This window comes from Grampus griseus (genome assembly GCF_964374135.1).
Source record: "Grampus griseus genome assembly, chromosome: 8".
Lineage (NCBI taxonomy): Eukaryota > Metazoa > Chordata > Mammalia > Artiodactyla > Delphinidae > Grampus > Grampus griseus.
In genome coordinates this window covers 24,815,934-24,840,082 of record NC_139002.1, presented here as the reverse complement: position 1 = coordinate 24,840,082, position 24,149 = coordinate 24,815,934, and the positions used below count along the sequence as shown (strand labels likewise).

The 24,149-nt window shown below is 40.4% G+C and overlaps 1 protein-coding gene across 1 annotated transcript; it reads left to right on the top strand.

Annotated features, from left to right (window-relative positions):
• Positions 1 to 645: 645 nt before the first annotated feature.
• Positions 646 to 23,824, top strand: ACAT1 (acetyl-CoA acetyltransferase 1). The gene is made up of 12 exons (XM_082659619.1): positions 646 to 804; positions 11,343 to 11,390; positions 12,460 to 12,577; positions 12,852 to 12,947; positions 13,155 to 13,255; positions 16,155 to 16,298; positions 17,049 to 17,199; positions 18,118 to 18,213; positions 19,945 to 20,058; positions 20,922 to 20,986; positions 22,685 to 22,842; positions 23,375 to 23,824. The coding sequence occupies exons 1-12, from the start codon at positions 733 to 735 to the stop codon at positions 23,493 to 23,495; spliced, it is 1,284 nt and encodes a 427-aa protein (XP_082515745.1). The 5' UTR covers positions 646 to 732; the 3' UTR covers positions 23,496 to 23,824.
• The last annotated feature ends 325 nt before the right edge of the window (positions 23,825 to 24,149 follow it).

Below are 24,149 nucleotides of genomic sequence, written 5' to 3'. Positions count from 1 at the left end.
TCTCCAGCTGAAGATCCAAAATTAAGCAGTGAGTTCCCAAAACGTGAGAACATCATACCTAACACATCATTCTCTGGAAATAGGTACAGGAAAGCAATGCCATGTAATGCTATCAGTTCAGACCCCAGCTCTACCACTTTCCAGGCCATCATGGAAAAATAAGTTAATTTCTTTGTAGCTCAGTTATCTCATTAGTTAAGGGTGGATAATAATAGCATCTAATTCATGGAGTTTTTGTGAAGGTTAATATAATTTTATTAATTGTTCAAAGTTAGGCATTAATGTTTCCTATTCCTCTTCTTCCTCCTACTAAGAAACAATTGCAAAATTATCTCATCATAAATGAAAAGCTAACTGGATTGCTTGAAAATATTTTCATGAATTTCCTTTGTGCTTTGTGGGTATTAAGTGAGAGAAGCAGGCCCAGTGAACAGAAAAGGCCCAGGTTACACATAAACCACTGGTCTCAGAAGGTCAGAAGTAGTGGAAAGGGGACCTGGCACCTTATCAGCAGACTTCTAAGCCAGCGCTTCCTGCCACGCGCCGCTCGGGCGTCCCAGCGCCAGGCTCCGTCCCTCCCCTCCTATGCTGCCGGCCAATGGCCGCCGGCCGTCGCGGCCCGAGGCTGCTATTGGAGGAGGCGGCCGGGTCGGCGGTTGAAGCGGGGTCGGGGACCCGCCGCTTGCGATCACATCTCTCCGCTGGTATCTGTCCGCTCGGCGCTCGGCCACCATGGCTGTGCTGGCGGCGCTTCTGCGTGGTGGCGCCCGTGGGCGCAGCCCCCTGCTTCGGAGGCAGATGCAGGTGAGAGGGACTGGGACTCGGGTCTCGCCTCGGAAGTCTTCTGCGTGCGGCCTCGCGGCCGGAAGGAGCCCTAAGTGCAGGCCTGAGGAAGCCCCCGGAGGGACCCACGCCCCGAAAGCCACGCGCTCAGACTTGCCGGCTCGCACAGGGCGTTTCCATTCTCAGGGGGCTCTCCCGGATCGTGATAATTGCTTTCTGGTGTGTCAGGTGGGGCAGGTATTTTGACAGGCAGAAAGGCGCGGGCTTGGTTCTGACCTTGCCCGACGGGTAGGGAAGGCCCGTAAAACTGTTTTCGAGCTTCTCTTTAAAACATGTTTGTGAGCGTTATTGTCAAGAGATTTTGATTTCCTGCAATAGGTAATCATTATGGGCTTACAGGGTGATAATAAAAAGATGTACCGACTCGGAGCAACTTCAAACCTATAAGGGAAAATAAATGGCTACTCACTTTCTTGATGAGTAATGCTTACGTATTAAGGGCGTCCAGAGCCGTGTTTCTCCTCTGGCTGTTGTGTTTAGGGAACACAGGAGCGACAGCCTTGAAAGAATCTACTGTTTTCCGTACATCAAAGCAAGCTAGCTTGCACCACATGTTTAGGGTCTGGCAAAAGCTAAAGAGTAGGTAGAGAAGTTCAGAGTGTGGTTGGTGAAGCTTGACTTTTCCAGTTTGGTTGGAGCAATAAAGTTTGAAATCCAGTCATATTGTAAGAGTTTGGATTTGACTTAAAGTCAGTGAGGACCGTTGATATTTTTGCTCTTGTCATAATTAGAGGTATAGGAGCATTGAAGTGGGGAAAAAACTATTGTCTGTTAGGTGTGATGTAACTTGAACGGGTGTGTTGGCAGTAGGAGCTGAAAGGGAGGAGCACTATGCAAGAGATTGTGAAAGAATAAGTGTAGAACTTGACAAACGCAGAGTGAGGGTGGGAGCCAAGGGAAAAGGAAGAGTCTAAAATTAATCCTGGGTGACTGAGATAATAGAAAAGTCAGGAGGAGTGGGTTTCCAGGAAACATGAGTTCTTAGCATATTTGTTAGTATGTCGGAAATCACAAAAATGTACTTGGGTCATCCTGAGTTTCAACCAACATTTATTGGTGAATTAGGTGAAATAAGTACTCTAATTTTGTAAAAAACAAAACAAAACATAAACCAAATGGAGAACCCTCTTAATTTATAGTTTAACTGGGAGCTTAAAATCAAACACAATTGTTGCTGATGAGAAAAATGAAGTTGTAGGTTATGTAGCATATGATTTGTGGTGTTCATTTAATTGAACTCTAGAAATTAGTTGTATTGGTTGTTACTTGAATTAAGTGGTCATTTAATGAACCATGGAAATCCATTTGTCTTAACAGGTTTTCAATATTCAGTGCCATTTTGTGGAATGGAACTTGATCTCTAACCCATTAAACTGGCTTTTTCTCTTTTGCCTTCAGATACACACAGCTCTCCCTTACGGTCAAGAAACCTTTATGGACTTTATCAGAGCTTGTTGGTTTCCAGCTGGAATTGCTTTTTTCTTATGGTCAAAAGAGTAGTCCTCCTCGTCACCTTCGTTTACATCCATTTCTCCTTAAACCTCTGCAGTTAGATTTCTGTACTGCTCAACAGAAGAATACCAGTGATTTTCTTTTCCTGTAATTTTTCTTTTTCTTCTTGACTTTTCTTTGTACTATATTTGACACTTTTGACCATTCCCTCCTTTAAAGTCCTGTCTTGCTATTTTGAACCAAGATAATTTTCCTTTAATACTCAGACTTAAAAAAAAAAACAAATCCTGCATTGTGCCAGTCCTGAGCCTATTTGTTCCCAGATTCATCTTCTCTTCTCTTTCTGTATTGCTGTGAGGCCGACCCTTGCAGGTGCCAGCATCATCTGGCTTCTGTCTGGGTTCAGAAACTGGTGGAAGATTGGGAGATAAGAAGGGAGAAGTCAGGATAATTATTTTTTTCCTCTCTCTGCCTTAGATTGTGTTTCTGACAATGTCTGCCAGTCCTTTGGTTCTTGTTTCTGCCAGGTGACCCTGACCCCTTGGCTTTGGTAACCCTGCTTCTTCCCTTTGTCTTAACAGCCTGAGCATGCTAGTGCCTTCCTGTTGCTAATCTCTGTGCTGCTGTCTCCTGTTCTCAGCTCTTCTGTCACCTGTACATTTATTTATTTTAAAATTTATTTATTTATTTATGGCTGTGTTGGGTCCTTGTTGCTGCGTGTGGGCTTTCTCTAGTTGTGTAGAGAGGAGGCTACTCTTCGTTGCAGTGCGTGGGCTTCTCATTGCAGTGGCTTCTCTTGTTGAGGAGCACGGGCTCCAGGCGTGCGGGCTTCAGTAGTTGTGGGTCGCGGGCTTAGTTGCTCCGCGGCATGTAGGATCTTCCCAGACCAGGGATCCAGCCTGTGTCCCCTGCATTGGTAGGTGGATTCTTAACCACTGTGCCACCAGGGAAGTCCCTCACCTGTGCATTTAATTCTCTGCATTAAATTCTATTTCACATAGAATGGTTTTTATTTTCCTGGTTGAAGCCTGATGGATACTCATGGTTTTTGCATTCCCTTCCCATTCCCTTTCACCATGTGGAGTTTTGAACCTCAGTTCTCAGCCTTATACAGAAAAAAAGAACAGAATGTTTTGGTAAGCAAGTAAGTGGTGATAGTGATCTGATTGGCAGTAAACACCGAGAGAAATGGATAGATTCAAGACATAGCATGGAGATAGAATCTGTTGAACTTAATGACTGATTGGCTGTGAATGGCTGAGAGAGGAGTTCCACAGGCCTTGATGAGCCCAGCTACAGCAAGTGTGTAGACAGAGGAGAGAAGAGGGCTTTGTACAGGGCCTTTGGGAGACACTATTTCAGGACAGGCAGAACAAGTGGGAACCCGTGAAGGTGAATGAAAAGAGAGGATGGTGTTGTGGAAGAAAACCAGAGGAATGTAGTGTCACCTGAAAGCCAAGGGAGGGGAGATTTCCAAGAAGGAGGGTGTATTAGTTTCCTTAGGCCATTGTAAGAAAATACCACATATCGGGCAGCTTAAAACAACAGATATGTTGCACAGTTCTGGAGGCTAGAAAGTCTGAAATCAAGTGCCTCTTCTGAGCTTCTTGTGGTTTGCTGGCAATCTGAGTTCCTTGGTTTGTAGATGCATCACTCCAGTCCTCTGTCTGCACATGGCAATCTCCCTGTGTCTTCACTTCCCTTCCCTGCAAATGTCTCTGTGTTCAAATTTCCCCTTCTTATAAGGACATCAGTCATATTGGATTAAGGCCCACCCTAATGAACTTATTTTGACTTGATTATTTCTGTAAGGACCACATTTACAAATAAAGTTACATTCTAAGGTCCTGGGGATTAGGACTTCTTTTGGGTGGGGCACACAATTCAACCCATAACAGAGGGAGCATTCAACAATGTAAAAATTTAATATAAGTGTTTATATAAGATTTTAACAAAGGAATTATATAAATGAAATACATAAAATGAACATATACATAAAATGGAAAGCGTTGATTGAAATTAGCATAACTGTTTAATACTTGGAGAACTTTATAAAGGCCTGAAGAAATACAGATTTGGGATATCAGTTTTATGTAAGGGAACTTTGTTTCCCCATACAGACAGTAATATGCATAAACACAAGGTATTTTGAGTACTAACTGCTAAATCCTCTAAGAAGTTGAAAATTTTTTTAAATGATAAATCTGTTTTCTCAAAATGTTTCCTTGATAATGGCTCAATTTCTAATTCATTTTACTGATTTTTTACAGTTATTTTGGCATATGGATAGTTCTCATGAATTTGTCTCCTGTGAACAGAAATAATGAAAAATTAGTATCACTGATGACACGCTTGATTAGTGAAGAATATCATAAGCAAATCATTAATTACTCAAAAATAGTGCAGTACTTTGGAAAGAGCAGTTGCCTCAGCTTCCTAAATTTTATTACTATTTTAAATAAAATATATAATATGTATAACAAATATATAATATGCATAATACAATATGTATATATGTATAATATGTAAACTATATGTATAATAGAGTGAGACTGTTTGGATTTGAAATCCCAGGTCTGCCCCATATTGGCTCTGTGACTCTGGGCAGGTTACTTGACCTGCCTGTGCTTTAGTTTCCTCACTTGTAAAATAAGAATACTAATACCCACCCATTGGCTGGTTCTATATCTAAAACATATTCCATATACATCTGTTTGTATCCACCCCTCTTGTGACCTCCTTAGCACTAGCCACATGAGCTCTTGCCTGGTCTCCTTCCCTTTTTCTACTCCTGCTCCTACAATCAGCTCTCTATACTTCAGCCAGAGTGGTGTTTTTATAGTAGAAAAGCCTTCAGTGGCTTCTCATTGCACAGACTAGAATCCAGAGTCCTTCTCATGGCCTCTTTGGTCCCTGCTTGTTTCTTTAGTCTCAGCCCAGACTGTGTTCTCCTGAGTATGTGGCTCCCACTATACTGTTCCACTTTCTATACTTAGCATGCGCCAAGTTTGTTTCTAATTCAAGGCCTTTGTCCTAGTTCTTCCCAATGCATCAAATGCTGTTTTCCCTAGATCTTCCCCAGGCTGACTCTTTTTTTTAATTTATTTATTTTGGTTGTGTTGGGTCTTCGTGGCTGCGCCTGGGCTTTCTCTAGTTGCAGCAAGCGGGGGCCACTCTTCATTGCGGTGTGTGGGCTTCTTATTGCTGTAGTTTCTCTTGTTGCAGAGCATGGGCTCTAGGCACGTGGGCTTCAGTAGTTGCAGCGTGTGTGTTCAGTTAGTTGTGGCTCATGGGCTCTAGAGCGCAGGCTCAGTAGTTGTGGCACATGGGCTTAGTAGCTCCGCGGCATGTGGAATCTTCTTGGACCAGGAATTGAACCCATGTCCCCTGCATTGGCAGGCGGATTCTTAACCACTGCGCCACCAGGGAAGTCCCCCTAGGCTGACTTTTTAATATTCAGTTTCTCAGCTCCAGTGACATCTCCAGAGAGCCCTCTGTGGAACATCCCATGTAAAGTAGGCCCTCACTCTGTAGCTCATTATCCCATTTTGTTGGCTTCAAAATATATTTACCCTACTTGAAATGTTTTTTTGTTGTTGTTGTTGTTTTTTGTTTTTTGTTTTTTTGCGGTACGCGGGCCTCTCACTGTTGTGGCCTCTCCCGTTGCGGAGCACAGGCTCCGGACGCACAGGCTCAGCGGCCATGGCTCACGGGCCCAGCTGCTCCGCGGCATGTGGGATCCTCCCGGACTGGGGCACAAAGCCGTGTCCCCCGCATCGGCAGGCGGACTCCCAACCACTGCGCCACCAGAGAAGCCCCTCAAATGTTTTTCAGAGCTGCTAGTAAGCACCAGACTTTGTTCATTTGTTTAGCGTTTCTTGCCATCATTGGGATAAAAAATAAAATCAGTCTCTTCTTGAAACTTACAGTCTAGTGGGGAGACAGGCCAGTGAGGGTTACAGAATTATGTGTTTGGGACAAATAGAGTGTGCACAGGGTGTGCAGAAGCTAAGACTGGAGTGTCTACCTCTGCCTGCATTGTCAAGGGTGGTCTCTAGAGTTCTTGGGGCAGCTGAGCTGTCCTTGAAAGATGATTGTGATATGCAAATAAAACTTAACTAGTTGTGTTCATTTATCACATATTTATCACACATTATGTTCAGTGTCTTGATCCTACTATAATTTTGTCATTCCTGGGATATTTAATGAGCTCTAGGCACTATGCCAAGTGACAAGGATGTAGCAGTGAACGAGAAAGGAGGAGGAAGGGAAGGGGGAAAGACAGGACTGCTCTCAGAAGCTTGCATTAATTATACGGAGAGAGAGAGATTAAATATGTGAACCTTGTATTCACACAGTGTGAGAGGTGCTTTGAAGGAAATAATCATGTTGAAATAGAAGCCAACTTTAAATAGTCAGGGAGAAGCACTCTGGGGTTGTATCATTTGAGCTGAGACTTGAAGAACAAAAATGAATCAGCCAAGGCAAGCTGGGGAAAGACTGTTACTGGCAGAGGCACACTGCAAAGAGCTTGAGGTGGGAATGGGTTCAGAACAAAGAGGAGGCTGGTGTGGCTGGCACAGAGCAAGAGTGGCATGAGTTTGGAAAGAACATTAGAAAAGAAGACCAAAAGAAAAAGGAAAGAACATTAGGAGCCAGATCATACCATACCATCCAGATCATCAGGAGCTCCAGTTCCAGGAGCCAGGAACTTGTAGGATAAGGGTGAGATTGTGGATATCATTCCAAGAACAATGGAAAGCCATCAAAGGATTTTTTTTTTTTTTTGCTGTACGCAGGCCTCTCACTGTTGTGGCCTCTCCCGCTGCGGAGCACAGGCTCCGGACGCGCAGGCACAGCGACCATGGCTCACGGGCTCAGCTGCTCCACGGCATGTGGGATCTTCTCGGACCGGGGCACGAACCTGTGTCCCCTGCATCGGCAGGTGGACTCTCAACCACTGCGCCACCAGGGAAGCCCCATCAAAGGATTTTAATCAGGGGAGCGATGTGATCTGATTTACATTTGTGTGTGTATGTGGGGAGGGGGGGTTATTTTTGTTTTTTTGTGTTTTTTTTGGCCACGCCACACAGCTTGTGGGATCTCAGTCCCCCTGGGATCTCAGTTCCCCACCAAGGATTAAACCTGGGCCACTGCAGTGAAAGCACCAAATCCTAACCATCGGACCACCAGGGAACTCCCTGATTTACGTTTTAAAAACCGGATGGACTGAAGAAGGGAAGCTGGGGATGCAGGAAATGAAGTAAAAGGCTGTTACAGTAGCAAGAGATCGTGGCTGGGACTAGGTGGCAGTAGTGCAGATGAAGCGAAGTGGAAGAATTTAGGTATATTTTAGACAGTATTGACAGTACCTGTGATAGAGTATCTCTAGGTATTAGGCACAGATGGAGGGTGAGTCCTAAGATTTTGGCTTAGCACCTGGACAGATTGTGATGTGATATCTTGAGGAGGGAAATGCTGGAAAGAAACTAGTGTTCTACTTTTCCGGTTATCACGGCGTGAGGCACCATGAGCAGTAAAGTCTCCCGTGACACCCTCTATGAGGCGGTACGGGAAGTCCTGCATGGGAGCCAGCGCAAGCCCCAGAAGTTTTTGAAGATGGTGGAGCTTCAGATCAGCCTGAACAACTGTGACCCTCAGAAGGACAAACGCTTCTTGGGCACTGCCAGGTTGGCACCATTCTCATCCCACCCAGCCCTCAGTGTCCCTGTGCCCGTCTCCTCCCTTCAGGCTCTGGTTGAGGCTGAGATGGCCTGGCACATGTGGCACTGAAGTGCCCGGGTAGTTCAGACCCCCTGCTCCAGGCAGGTGTGGCTGGACAGACCCCCACACTGGGTCTTAAAACAAGAGGGGAGGGACTTCCCTGGTGGCACAGTGGTTAAGAATCCGCCTTCCAATGCAGGGGACACTGGTTTGAGCCCTGGTCCTGGAAGATCCCACATGCTGCAGAGCAACTAAGCCCGTGTGCCACAACTACTGAAGCCTGTGTGCCTAGAGCTTGTGCTCCACAACAAGAGAAGCCACCGCGATGAGAAGCACGTGCAACGCAACGCAAGAGTAGCCCCTGCTCGCTGCAACTAGAGAAAGCCCGCGCACAGCAATGAAGACCCAACGCAGCCAAGAAATAATAAATTAAAAAACAAACAAACAACAACAACGAAAAAAACAAGAGGGGAGGTGTGGGGAGGCCTTGGCTGAGCCTGCCGGCTAGTTTGGGAAGCCAGACTAGCTGTTGGTGAATGTGGATGCTCTGGGCTTAAGTCCACTCCCTGCCCCAAGTTCTCCATATGTGTTCTGGGGGACCAGCAGCATTGTGATGAGGCCAAGGCTGTGGATATACCCCACATGGGCATCAAGGTGCTAAGGAAACTCAACAAGAATAAGAAACTGGTCAAGAAGCTGGCCAAGAAGTATGATGCCTTTTTGGCTTCAGAGTCTCTGATCAAGAAGATCCCACGAATCCTGGACCCATGCCTGAATAAGGCTGGCAAGTTCCTTCCGTGATGACCCACAATGAGAACATCGTGGCCAAAGTTGATGAAGTGAAGTCCACGATCAAGTTCCAGATGAAGAAGGTGCTGTGTCTGGCAGTGGCTGTTGGCCACATGCAGATGACAGATGATGAGCTGTGTACAACATCCACTTAGCTGTCAACTTCCCGGTGTCATTGCTCAAGAAAATTGGCAGGGGATTTCCCTGGTGGCCTAGTGGTTAATAATACACCTGCCAGTGAAGGGGACACGGGTTTGATCTCTGGTCTGGGAAGATCCCACATGCCACAGAGCAACTAAGCCTATGCGCCACAACTACTGAGCCGGCGCTCTAGAGCCCGCGAGCCACAGCTACTGAGCCCACGTGCCACAACTACTGAGGCTTATGCGCCTAGAGCCCGTACTCCACAACAAGAGAAGCCACCACAAGGAGAAGCCCACATACTGCAACGAAGGGTAGCCCCCGCTCGACACAACTAGAGAAAACCCGTGTGCAGCAACCAAGACCCAATGCAGCCAAAAATAAATAAATAAATTTATTTTTAAAAAAAAAGAAAAAAATTGGCAGAACATTTTGTACATTAAAAGCACCATGGGCAAACCTCAGAGCCTGTACTAAGGCACAGCTTAATAAACCACACTCCCACCATCAAAAAAAAAAAAAAAAAAGCAACTAGTGTTCTAGGGTGGAAATTGAGAGACATGAGTTGGACATTAAATTCAGGCTATCAAGTTGGCACTTGGATATATGAGTCTGGAGGTCAAGGCTGGAGATAGAAATTTTGAAATCACCAGGACATAATTGCTGTTTAAAGCTATAGGGCTAGATATGATTAAGGAGACAGTGAAGATGGAAAATTAAAAGGGGCCTGGAACAAAGCCCTGGGACATTCCAGCACTTAGAGGTTGGGAAGGGGAGGATGAAACAGCAAAGAAGACTGAGAAAAATAACTAGAGAGATAGGAGGGAGACTATAAGATTGTGTTAAAATGGAAGCCAAGAAATTGGAGGGTTTGTGTAGTGGTTTACACATATTACCTCATTTGATTCTCACAACAACATGTGGGGAGTATTTTAGAAAACTTAATGCTCAAGAATACTCAGCTAGTAAGCCTAGGCTCTTAACCACTGTGCATGTTTCCCCAAGGAGAAAAGTGAGTCCCAGGTTGCTGAATGGATGAGATGAGTATAGTGAAGTCTTTATTGGATTTTGCTATCCAGACATTGTTGATCTTGGTCAGAGCCAACAAAAGGATAGATAAAAGCCAGATTGGGTGGGGTTGAACAGTAAATAGGAGGTGAGGACAAGGAAGCAAATTGTAGGTAACTTGTTGGAGAACTTCTCATGTACAGAGGAACTAAGAAATGAGGTGAAAGCTCAATGGGAGTCTGGGTTAAGAGGTTTGTTTTTAATTCTTTCAGGTGGGAGGAAGCCTATTACTATGCTTACAGAATAATCCAGGAGTAAAGGGGATGAATGATACTGGGGAGAGGGAAGGGATAACGGAAGATGTGGCATCTTTGAAAAGGCAACTGGAATGGGATCCAGGGCAAAGTGGAGAAACCAGGGAACCTTCAACTAAACAGAACCAGAGACTTTAAAGTGGTTTAGAAAAGGCCCTTTGATTGCAAGGAACAATATCCCATTTCACACTAGCTAAGTAGAAAGGGACTTTTTTGAAGATATACAATAGGCAAGCTCTTTGGACATCCAAGGTTAGGAAATAAAGTAAAGCTGGCCTTGCTGGAACCCTAACTAGAAAATCACTAACTATGTTATCTTCTTTTGTCTCTTGTAGTGTGGCATGGTCTTTTCTTCCTTTTCTGAGTGTATATGTTCCATTCCTTTGCTTCTCTGCTTACTTGTGGCTTTTCTCTTTGCTGTAACCTCTGCTTTTACATGGTGTTGCTGACTAACTCCAGCCCCTTGGGCCTTTCACTTCAAGTGCCCATCATCATTCAGTTGATTGGGTCTCTGAGAGTGCTAGCTTGGTTCAAAGTCCATTCCATTTTTGGTCCTGTCAGCTCTGGCCAGTGGGAGGACGATGGGAATCACCTTGTACTTAGGACTGTCCCTTCCAGACCCTTTGGAGAAAGGGGTGTAGCTGGAGAGGCAATGACTGGCATGTTTACTACAAGTAGGAAATTTAAATTCAGAGTTGGGTCACAGATAATATGCTAGAATCCTTCAGTGTAAGTAGGTTATATAAGCAGCAGCCCAATTTGGGCTTACTTAATTTAGAACTTAGATTTAACTTAAAATTACATTTTATAAAGTTTATACTTAAAAAGGCTTAGAAATTTTAAGATGATAAATTCATCAGAAGTTAAAACATACATTTCCAATGAACAGTTAATCAGACGAGAATATTACAAAAGTAATTTTAAAAATTGTAACAGTGATATATGTGAACAGGAAAATTTGGAAATTAAAGTATAATGCAGCAAAAAGAAATAACCATAATCCCATTACTGAGAAGTATAAAGTGATGTAGGTTAATATTTTTTACATCATAACAAATATTTATATTACAGGAAATAAGATATGTGGAACGAAGTTATGTATCAAAACCCACTTTGAATGTAAGTATAAATTTAAATTGTGCTTTAAAATTTCAAGAATTTAAAGGAAATGTAGTCTATTAAAAATGCATATTCTAAAGCATGTATAGATGAGGGTCAGCTTGGGATGATTCAGTGGTTAGGAATAGCTAATTATTGAAATATTAAGTCAGACTCCCAAATTACCCTAAAAAATTTCAGTCTAGCGCCCTGCATAATTTCTGCTTCTTCCCCAGTCATTGTCTATGGTAAACAACCTTCTCTAAAACTAGGCAGTGTTCTTCCTTTACTTTTGGGAACCCCCATTATATTGTGTTGGTTGGTACATTGCAGAGGCCACATGGAAGATACTAGAAGAAAGGGGCTGAAGGAGATTGGGGATTAGACAGGAAGGACCATCACCTGGTCACCTAGTGCTTCCTGAGGGGTCCTCCTTTTGTTTCATAACGGTTTCTAAAAAGACTTAGTAATAGCCTTCGACCAGAATCTAGGGAATGGTTCTCTTATTATCTATGAGAATTTATGCATGTATGTATGTATGTATTTATCTAAGAGCATGTAGAAGGCAAGCGTAAGGAGAGAATTGTTAAAATAGTGTTTTGCAATATTTAAGAGAGCTTTTATCTTTTTCTTAAATTTTATATTGTCTTATTAATAGTTTAAGAAGTATGGCTCTGGCTGTGTCCTAGTTAAGTGGTATGCCCCCACTAACATACAGGTCTTGACCCCTAGACCAGAGTTTGCCTTCAGTAAGGAAGCCCTTTAATTAGGGCTTTTTATGCAGTTAACAAGGGTAAACTGATCATTTCTTAAATTTTGACTAAGGAATAGAATTGAACCTTAAGCTTCTGGTCTATGCCTATTTTAGAACTGGTTTTTCTTAGGTTTTCTATTAGGTCTTAAATCATAAAGTACCAGAATTGAACTGATTTTAGGGCTGTTCTAATATTATTTTCATCTTTGATGGGTAATTAGTCATTCATAAAAAGTCTGTTTTTTGGCTAATATATCTATGAATTGTTTATTTATGAAAGATGATGTGGGTAAAATATTTAAATATAATAATTTTTACCATCTTCTGTCTTGCCAGGAAGTGGTCATAGTAAGTGCTGCAAGAACACCCATTGGATCCTTTCTAGGCAGCCTTTCCTCTCTGCCAGCCACTAAACTTGGTTCCATTGCAATTCAGGGAGCCATTGAAAAGGCAGGTTAGTAGTGCTTTACTTTTTGTGTTGAGGGGTAGTGATTCAATGGAACAAATGTTTATTTTGCACTTAACTATATACGTAACACTTAGAAACGAATTAATGTCTACATTTCTGAATTCCCTTGAAAAGAAATCCTTGTACTAGAGTGTTATGAATGAAGCTCAAAACTGACAAGAAAAAGAAACCATTCCTGCTATATAATGTCACATACTTTACTAGGTAATTACCAAATTGAATAAAATATGGAAATGTCTTTTTGATTTTTTTAAAAAAGGGATTCCAAAAGAAGAAGTGAAAGAAGCATACATGGGTAATGTTCTACAAGGAGGTGAAGGACAAGCCCCTACAAGGCAAGCAGTACTGGGTGCAGGTATTAGGACTACATTTTTGCTTTTATACTTAAATGTTTGACATGGCAAAATGGAGGTCATTTCAGCTTAAATAAAATGTTAAATGCATAATAGACTTATATCGGCAGAAGAAATGTTGCAGATTATAGTTTAACATGCTCTATTTTATTACAGTTTATTTGAAGAATATCTTTGTTCTTCAAAAGTATGATTTATATTGGTTTTAGGCTTACCTATTTCTACTCCATGTACCACTGTAAACAAAGTTTGTGCCTCAGGAATGAAAGCCATCATGATGGCCTCTCAGAATCTTATGTGTGGACATCAGGTAAGAAGTACCTTCTTTTCCATTTTATAACTAAAATAATATGCAGTGCTAAAAAACACTAAAAATCTAAGCATATTCATACTCTAGAAGTGAGATTCTTTCTCATAAGTGCAGTTGCTCTGTTTCAGACACTCAGGAGTGTCTGGATTTGCCAATTCCATTTGAAGTAGAGGTCAAAATGATAGCTCAAGTGTCTGGTATTAAAAAGTAGTTTTCAGCCAGGACGTTTTTGTCTTTGGGTGCCCCTTTACTTAGGATTCTGGTTGATTTAAGACACCGTAAATTTTGTCTGTGCTAGAATGAGAAGGGTTTTTATCATAAATGAGAATAAGGTGCTGACCCTGGGAATCAAATCGTTGATTGAGCCCAAAATTGATGACTAATTTATAGCTCCTTATGTTCAGGTTCAGCTGTAAAATTGTGCAGGCTTTCTATTGGCCTTGATGATTTTGATCTTGTCTTTACCAGAGCAAGAGATAGGCTGCTCAGCAAACATATGCTGGATGTTAGGAGGCTAGACCTGGACTCGTAGACCTAAGAGTTTATCAGATCCAAGCCTTTTTTTCAGTTGAGGAAAGAGGTTGAGAGGACTACAAACACAGTTACAGGGGTAAAATTAGAAAACAGGTGTCCCTATCCCTGTCTAGTGCATTCCAGCCTATCAGGGTATAACACACCAAGGTAAAAATCAGTTGTGAGGTGTTTGCAGATTATTTCTTACATGTACAAGAATCATAATTATGCATACCCTTGCTGTTACTCCTCCCTTGCTTTGTTTCCAGTTGTAAGGCAAGCCAAAGAGAAAAAAAAGAGTGATACCTGATACACATGCTAAAAACTGAGATGGTATAGAAAAGTATAAAATGAAAAATCTTCTTTCTTCTTGCCCCACTTTGAATCTCTGACTTATTCATCACTTTTTTGTGTATTCTGCCACCGAAAAGGAGAGAAACTTTGGGGAAGTTTCTTAAACTCAGTGCCCCATGTAATGTCTTGGAGGTCATTCTGTATCAGCACATAAGATAGTACTCTATTGACCTGAACAACTATAATATACTTATGGGTCCTTATTGAATGGACATCTAGGTTGTCTCCAGTTCTTCACTATTTTAAATAATGCTGCAGAGAGTACCCCTATATATATCTTTGTGTAATTATAAATACTTAAATCAATTCTTGTTAATTCACTGTACTAAGCAGTATAGTGTAGTGGTTAAGAACAAAAAGTCTGGAGCCAGACTGATTTCAAATCCTGGTTTTGCTCATCATTAGCTGAGGATCTACTATGTGGACATTCACTGGAGATTGGTGAACAAAACATTAAAAAATCTCATCATGTGCAAGTCTGTCTTTTGGAAAAATTCCTAAGAGGAGAATTTCGGAGTCAGAGATTTAAAAATTTTGATATTTTCAAATGCTTTCCATGAAAGTTAAACCAGTTACATATTTTCCATAGCTTATGAGAGCTTGTTTGCCTATACACAAGGTAACACTGACATCAGGTATTACCAAACCCTTGTCAAACGGTCATGAAATTGTTTAGATGTTTCAGAATGGTTTGAATGACAAGGAAAATTTTGTCTCAGTTGATTTTTTTGTGGTTCTCTAGCAAATGCTTTCAGTTAGTGTTCTTTGATTTATTTGTGCATGTATAAAATTATCTGACTTAGAGGAATACTAGGAATTGCCTTATTTTGAATGGTCACTTATATTATATTCTGTAGAATAATTGATAACTTAATTTCTGTCACTTATTATTGCCATCATCCCCAGAAAATACTCAGTATTTCAGGTTAGCAGAATAAAACTTATATGAGAACTATTTGAGACTCTCCATATTTGAAAACAGGCAAAATATTTAGGTTTCTTTGGTACAGAACTTCTGTTTGTCTTTATTCTTTTTTTTTTTTTTTTGTGGTACGCGGGCCTCTCACTGTTGTGGCCTCTCCCATTGCGGAGCACAGGCTCCGGATGCGCAGGCTCAGCGGCCATGGCTCACGGGCCCAGCCACTCTGCGGCATGTGGGATCTTAGTACCCCGACCAGGGATTGAACCTGTGCCCCCTGCAGTGGAAGTGCAGGGTCTTAACCACTGGACCACCAGGGAAATCTCTGAAGATATTTAAACAGTTCTGTATGACCTCAGGTGTAGGTCCAGGCATGAGACTGGAAAGGGAATGAGAAGTCAGATTGTAAAGGGCCTTATGTGCTATGCTAGTGAGTCCTGTAAGGAGTGGAATGACCAGACTTACAGTCTAGCCAGAATGACTCAGATGAGTGTAGATGACACTTGGGTGGAAGGACAGGCTGCATATCAGATGATCAAGTAGAAAATTACTATAGCTATCTGGGAAGAGCTGATTGGGAGGATCACAATCAAGGAAGTCGGATTATTTCCGAGAACTGAGATTACGTTTTTGGCAGTGTCAGTGAAATGAAGGGTTAGAAGAATTTCAGAAGATGGTTCTACATTAAAGATTCCTGGCATTCTTATTAATGTCTGATTCTGATCTTAATTATCATTACACGTTTCAGACCATTTCCTTTTACCAGTGTCAAGAGGGTACTTCCTATAGTGACTGTATAGCAAATGTTTAATAAAGTCCATGTAGAATACTTGTTTGTTGTAGCTGTGTAAAGGGTATAATGGGTTTGCAACTACAGTTGACCCTTAAACATGGATTTGAACTGCCTGGGTCCACTTAATGTGCAAATTTTTTTCAATAAACATGTACTACAGTTGAATCTGTGGATGTAGAACCATGGATAGGGAGGGCCGACCGTGAAGTTATACACAGATTTTCAAGTGTGTGGAGCGTTGACGTTCCTAATCCTGGTGTTGTTCAGAAGTCAACAGTACTACTTGAATTGACATTGGGTTTTTGTGTGTTGCTGAGCAGGATGTGATGGTGGCAGGTGGGATGGAGAGCATGTCCAATGTTCCCTATGTAATGAACAGAGGAGCAACACCATATGGTGGCATAAAGCTTGAAGATTTGATTGTAAAAGATGGGCTAACTGATGTCTACAATAAAATTCATATGGTAATTATTGCTTTTTAATGGAGAAATGCCATGTATATAAAATACTGCTTGATTTAAAAAATATATATATATACTTTAATTTTTATTTATTTATTTTTGGCTGCATTGGGTCTTTGTTGCTGCATGTTGGCTTTCTCTAGTTGTGGTGAGTGGGGGCTACTCTTCATTGCAGTGTGCGTGCTTCTCATTGCGGTGGCTTCTCTTGTTGTGGAGCACAGGCTCTAGGTCCACGGGCTTCAGTAGTTGTGGCTCGCGGGCTCTAGGGCACAGGCTCAGTAGTTGTGGTGCACGGGCTTAGTTGCTCCACAGCATGTGGGATCTTCCTGGACCAGGGATCAAACCCATGTCCCCTGCATTGGCAGGTAGATTCGTAACCACTGCACCACCAGGAAAGTCCAATATATATATCTCAGAAACTGAACTGAAGGATATAAATGTTGATTGAGCCATTCATTTTAGGAAAATGTTTTTCTAAGCTCATTGCATCAACTTGGCTCAACTGTTGAATAAATTGCCCCACACTGAAATAGGACATTTTCTGACATTTAATAATGGATTCCATAGGTGTTTAATTATTTGTCTTCAAAATAGCAACTTCTGGGCTAATTCAAGTATTTGAGGATGAGACATGAGTAAAAAAATTACCTAGTACAGAAAGAAGTATATTTTAAGAAACTAAGTTTAACTACTAACCACTATTTTATGTTATGCAAAGTTAATTAGTTTTTTAAAACTTCCAACTTCTATCAGGGCAACTGTGCTGAAAATACTGCAAAGAAGCTGAATATTGCACGAGATGAACAGGATACTTATGCTATTAACTCCTATACCAGAAGTAAAGCAGCATGGGAAGCTGGAAAATTTGGAAATGAAGTTGTTCCTGTCACAATTACAGTAAAAGGTTGAAGAATAAATAGATTTTAATTTTTAGTAGACTTTGTGTGTTGCTAAATATTTTATGTTTGAGTTTTAGTACATTTTTATCTTTGTTAATTTCAACTGAGGATGCTGACACTGCTGCTTATGGTTATTAAAGGGAAATGTTGCTAATTCAGAGGTAAATTTAATTTCTAATATAATTTAATTTAATTTCTAATATAATTGTTCCTAATATAAGCAACAGACAACACAGTAAGTTAAGTGAAAAGGGGGGGATTTATTAGAAGGCCACTTGGGGATTCGTCCCAGAACTGAAAGATGTATGGAAGCAACCAGTCAGCTCTGGGAACTTCAGGAATTGGAAGTGGGTAGTCAGTACCATTAGGACATGCTGTCTTGGCTTTTCCATGCTGCTTTTGTTCTTTATTGTCTCAGCTTTTCTGTGGTGCTGCCTCCATCTCCAGGGTCACATCTGTAGGGCTCTCAGTCACAAAGGAAAGAGACCTCCTCACCAATTGCAGCAAAATAAATCCACAGTAAAGACTCAATTAACTTGGTTTAGGTTACATTTCGATTCTAGAAATAATTACTGTGATGAGAATGATGGAGTACCAAAACTTATCCAGCCTAGGTTGGACATCTACCCCTGGGGTTAGAAGAATGAGGTCTGTGATCATAGAAGGAGGCTGAGAGAAGAGAATGGGATGTGGCTAAATAGAAGATTTAAATTGCATCAGGCTACTTAATAAACTCTTCTTTAAGACACTAACAGAAATTATTGATGGTAGATTCTTGAGTGGAATTTACTTGGGATGGTTTAAGGTATGTGGGCATACAGGGAAGCACAGACTACCAGGCACCTTGTGTACCATTTCTTACTGAGCAACTAATTATTATCTTCACTGCTAAGATTACTTAATTTAAAAGATTTTTGTTTTAGGTAAACCAGATGTAGTGGTGAAAGAAGATGAAGAATATAAACGTGTTGATTTTAGTAGAGTTCCAAAGCTGAAGACGGTTTTCCAAAAAGAAAATGGTTAGTATTAAGAAATGAAGCATAAGAAAAAAGAGTCAGTGTACCATATCTCGTCTTAGAACTGCCTGAGGATTTAAAAAAATTCTAGAAAACAACTAGATGGTATTTAATATTTTCAATGTATCAGGCTCAAGTGAAGGTAACAAAACGTATGATATTTATCCAAAGTATATTTAAAATTGCTTAACAGTTAATATTTTCTTTGCGTGTCTGTGTGTGTTTGAACTTGTTTTTTATTATTAATTTTTATTGGAGTGTAGTTGATTTACAATGTTGTTAGTTTCTGCAGTACAGCAAAGTGAATCAGTTATGCATATACATATATCCACTGGTTTTTAGATTCTATTCCCATATAGGTCATTACAGAGTATTGAGGTAGAGTTCCCTGTACTATACAGTATGTTTTTTATTAGTTATTTATTTTATATAAACAGTTAATACTTTCAATATATAAAGCCTCTGGAACAGGTTATAGAATGATGTAGAACAGTTTTTCATATGCACTTCATCTTGAAAGTTTTTCATGATATGAAAGTCAAGTTTACATATTATGTTAAATATCTGTAAGCCTCTGGAGGACTAAGCTGATAGATGTTTTTCATTTTTGTATCTCTAGTGCCTGGTTCTCAACAAATAAATGTTGAATGTTTGTTAGTGTAAGTGGGATCCCAGGTTACTAAATCCTTTTAGGAGAAAAGGTCAGTTCTGCTTTTAAAATTGGCTGTATACAGCTGCGATAATAATCTGAAATAACTTTTTTCCCTTTTTTGATTGAATTTCTCAATACTAACTATAGGAGTGGATTAATCTTTTTTATTAAAGCATCATATAAAAATTTATATTGCAGGGAATTCACCGATGGTCCAGTGGTTAGGACTCTGTGCTTCCGCAGCAGGGGCACGGGTTTGATCCCTAGTCGGGGAACTAAGATCCCACAAGCCTCACAGCTTGGCCAAAAAAAGAAAAAAAAAATTATATTGCAAAAGTATATTTTTATAATTTTAGCAGCAGTCTATTTTTAGGGTCTTCATTGGTATTTAAAAGAAAACAGCTTAATTGACATAATTTGCATACCATAAAATTCTCCTGTTTAAAATGTACAGTTTAGTGACTTTTATTATTCATTTAACTTCAAGTGATTGTAGAGAAGAAGAAATACCTGATTTTGACACTGATTTGAAAAATATATAATGAGTGCCCGCTCTACTGTGAATAAGCAAAGACTTAGTGTTTGTTAGGAAAAATATGAAGTGGTCCTTATCTTTGAGGAATTATGAACCAGCATTTACCCAGTGCCATCACACATGCCTTTTGAGGTAGCTTTGAATAAACTGTTACAAAAAACTAACGTAAGGGGACTTCCCTGGTGGTCCAGTGTTAAGACTCCACGCTCCCAATGCAGGGGGCCCGGGTTCGATCCCTGGTCTGGGAACTAGATCCCACATGCCACAACGAAGATCCCACACGGGGCAGCAACTAAGACCCGGTGAAGCCAAATAAATAAATAAATATATATTTAAAAAAATCTAACGTAAAAAGGCATACTGACATTAATTGTGTTATATACATACACATTTAATTATGTGTATTTTCCTGAGGGCAGGAATTATCTCCATCCATATCTTCATGCATCTAGCAACCCAGGCAGTATTCTGCAGAAATTTGTTAAATTGATCCAAACGAATTCAATGTGAAAGGATGTTCTGATGTCATGCTCATTGATACTTTCAGGTACAGTAACAGCTGCCAATGCCAGCACACTGAATGATGGAGCAGCTGCTATGGTTCTGATGACTGCAGATGCAGCCAAGAGGCTCAGTGTTAAACCACTGGCAAGAATAGCAGGTAGAAAATGTTCTGAACTTGTTTATTCCTAAACCGCTATATTCTTCCTGAAATTGAGGTTCTTTGCCAGTAATATTATACGTAATATTGAAGTTGGCTATTTCTGTCTGTAGGTTGTACTTTGTGACAGAATTTAACTAGTACATGTTTTAATTGAGATAGAACCTCCTTCAATATTTTCGTTAGTATTTGATTTGTATAAGAGAAAGCTTTTAAAAATCTTTCCCTATCCTGGATGATGTGTGGGAGACTACAGGGTACATGTTTTCCCCTGGCACTGTGGGGAAAGGTAGCCAGGTAGAGTAAAAAGAATATGGGCTTAGGAGTATAGAGATACAAAAAATTTAATTGTACTGGCATTAATTATTAACTGTGTGGTCTTGGCATGTCCTCAGTCTCCTTAAGACTTTTTAACTGTAAAATCTGCCTTGCCTTCTTCATAAGGAGTTAAACAGATACCATTTTGTTTAGATCATGGTTTCTTAACCTCAGCACCATTGACATTTCACAACAAATAATTGTGTTGTAGGAGCTATTCTATGCATTGTAAGATGTTTAGCAGCTTGGCTTCTACCCATTAGATACTACAATAAGTGGCATTCCACCTGTGCAACAACCAAAAATATCTCTAGATAATGTCAGTGTCCCTGGAGGCAGTTTCCCCTAACTCCCTATCTGTGAAAGTCAATGGCTTAGATGACTGGTATAATCTTGTAAAGTGTAGAATCTTAGAAAAGGCACAAATACATTTAAATACACTATAATGTTTAGGAAACTTGCATTTTTGCATATTATATGAGTTGTTAGATATAGCTTTGGGTGCTTATAAAAAGATTTTAACGACGTATTTTTTTTTAATGAAGCATTTGCTGATGCTGCTGTAGAACCTATTGATTTTCCAGTTGCACCTGCATATGCTGTACCTAAGGTGAGAACAAAATAACAGACCATAACTCATTGTGCCAATTTCTGTTTTTGCTTATACCAAGGTTGCATGTTTTAGATTTTACATGTTACTCATCCACCAAAGCATAGAGGTAGCTTAGTTTCAAATCTTCTCACTTCTCCTGAAAACAATTAAAGAGCAACAAGGATAACAACAACAAAAGTAAAGGGGCAGCCCACAAACTATATTTTCAGTGGAGCAGATAAAAACTACATGATTGAATTCCTTGTGTGGAACTCACATACCTGGAATGGCAACCGCAAAGTGGGAGGTTGGTGCAGCAGAGAAAAGAAGGGAATGCTGAGGGTCCAGGGTTCTAGAATTCAAAGCAAATATTCATTACTAGAAGGAGCAGTCTTCATCCTGAAAGGGAACTCATGGGAGCTGGTCTCAGAGTAAAACTGGAGATGGAGAGGACCTATCTGCTCCAATTGTCAGTCTGAGTCTTTGTGGGAAGTTACTAAGGGGTCCCAGGAAAGGAGACAGTGTTGTGTTGGTTTAGGGGTTAAGGGATCTCAGAAGACTCCAGCAAATGTTCCCTTTCAGAAGTAGAGGGCCTCACCCTGAAAGAAAATGTCTGAGGGTGGCACCCAGATTAGAAAAAAAAAAAAAAAAATCAGTGGGGAATAAGGATAGAGAAGGATCAGAAACAACAGGGAGTGCTGATCTGTCCAGAGGTGGCAGATCTCAGAAAGCAATACAGTTATACAGCTTCTGAAAGTGAATGTGCATCACATTGGAAAGGAAGGGTGATAAACACTTCTCAGCTAGATTCTGAGAGCTAGAAAAGTGGCTACACTTAGGTAGGTACCATGTTTTGTCTCATGGTGTTGGAACTAGAGGAAGCTGTTTTAGCTGTACAGCTTAGAAAGCTACCTGAGCCTGCTGGAGGAAGAGAGCAAGGAGGAACAGAAGTTTCACGTTAATATTATTGTTGCTCAGAACAAAAAAATTTCTAAAGATAAACACCCTCCTGCAATAGCTGAGGAACTATCAAAACAAGAGATCATATAATAAGACTTTAAATAAATCATTTACAGTGAAAATACGATAGCCCTGAATAACTGTGCCCCAGATAACCCCACAGCAACTTTTATAAAGCAGAAACTCTAGGGGATGCAATGAAAAATTAGTAGAGAGTAGTATACCTCTTTCATTTGACAGATAAAAAATCTAGAACTAAGCAACATATAATCAGTAAAGTAGATCTTAAGAATATGTATCAACTGTGTACCCCTAAATAAAGAGTATTCAGTTATCCATGGAATGATCAAGAAAATGAAGTTTTCTTTCTCCAAAATAATAGAAATACGATAATGCAAACAAGTCTTTGATTACAATGCAATAAGATGAGAAATTAGGGCATTCCCTGGCAGTCCAGTGGTTAGGATTCCACACTTCCACTGCAGGGGGCATGGGTTCGATCCTTGGTCAGGGAACTAAGATCCTGCATGCTGTGCAGCACCCCCCCCCCCGCAAAAAAAAACAAAAACAAAAACAAAAGATGAGAAATTAAAATCAGAAAATAAAAGGGCCCTTCCTCCTGGAAACTAAGAAACTCCATATTTATGTATTACATCAAAGGGAAATATAAACGAAAATTGCAGAATTTCAAGAAGATAATGAAAATAAGTTTTGACTTAATTATCTGAACATAATCTATATTTTTAAAAAATTTAGGTTCTTAAAGATGCAGGATTGAAAAAAGAAGATATTACAATGTGGGAAATAAACGAAGCCTTTAGTGTGGTCGTACTAGCAAACATTAAAATGCTAGAGATTGATCCCCAAAAAGTGAATATCAATGGAGGAGCTGTTTCTCTTGGACATCCAATTGGGTAGGTAAAATTATAAAGAAAAATATACCTAGGTTAATGGCTGCCTTTGTATATTCCTATCAAAACTTAAACTGCTTCATGATAATTCTTGTTACTCTTGGTTTAACAGTTTTTCTTCCCACACATCCTTCATAGGGCAAATACCATTTCTGATAGGATCCCCATTGAACACAGATCTATCACATCTGTTCCTTGAAAACTAATATTGTTTTATGTTGAAGAAGATAATTTAAGAGTAAAATCTATGCTTGGGCTTTTCAAAAAGCTGTAACCATTCTTGGGGCTTCCCTGGTGGTCCAGTGCTTAGGACTCCACGCTTCCACTGCAGGGGGCATGGGTTCGATCCCTGGTTGGGAAACTAAGGTCCTGCGTGCTGCTCAGTGCAGCCAAAAAAAAAAAAGCTGTAACCCTTCTTGAAACAAGTCTCCCAAGTTAAAATAAAGTAGTTAAATTCAGCTATAAGTAATGGCTAATTTGGTTATTCATACAGTCTATAAACCATTAAAGTACCAAAATGCTTTCTTAATCCTAGGATGTCTGGAGCCAGGATTGTCGTCCATTTGGCTCATGCCTTGAAGCAAGGAGAATATGGTCTTGCCAGTATTTGCAACGGAGGAGGAGGTGCTTCTGCCATGCTGATCCAAAAGCTGTAGACAACTTCTGTTGTCTAAGGCAACAACCCTATGTAGCCAGAAAGGCCTGCTGTAATCAGGGTGACTGATTACCCTGGGTCAGCTTGTATGAAAATAATCTGTTTCACTTTTTATTATTTTCAACTCTTTTTAAAAAAATAAGATAAAAAATCAAATCCCCAAACCTTTTGAGATTACACAGTAATTTTTTCTTCTAATTTACATTGTTTCTAATCTTGAGCACATTTTTGTTATAAGGCTGTACTGTTTAAAATACCACTGTACAATATTAGTGACTTATAAGTAGCTAGAAGCTTCCATTTTAGAGAATAAATCTTAATTTACATTTTTGAGGACTGTTAAAGATTAAGTGAATGTTATCTATCACTAATTTAGATTTAATAGACCCTTCAAAGTAAGAGCAGTTATTCTGTGCAAACTAGGAATGCCTCATATCATTAGTCAAGAAGCCAAAGACTGTAGTGTTGCTAGAAACAGGAGGAACCCGTGTGCTCAGGTCTGAAGTGGGTGCAATTTTTCATAACCTCATCATTCAGAATTTGTTTGGGCGTGGGGGTTAGGGTTTTTGCTCTGAATTACTACAGTAGCACAAAGAGTGGGAAAGAAGGTGGAAACTAAACTGCTCAACTGAATGGATTTCTGAAGGGAAGAGAT

What these genes read in the sequence shown, in the direction of transcription:
- ACAT1 (XM_082659619.1), top strand. Translation starts at nt 733, where the DNA reads ATGGCTGTGCTGGCGGCGCTTCTGCGTGGTGGCGCCCGTGGGCGCAGC. An exon ending in TATCAAAACCCACTTTGAAT is followed by an intron (nt 11,391 to 12,459) that starts GTAAGTATAAAT and finishes CTGTCTTGCCAG; the next exon opens with GAAGTGGTCATAGTAAGTGC. An exon ending in ATCTTATGTGTGGACATCAG is followed by an intron (nt 13,256 to 16,154) that starts GTAAGAAGTACC and finishes GTTGCTGAGCAG; the next exon opens with GATGTGATGGTGGCAGGTGG.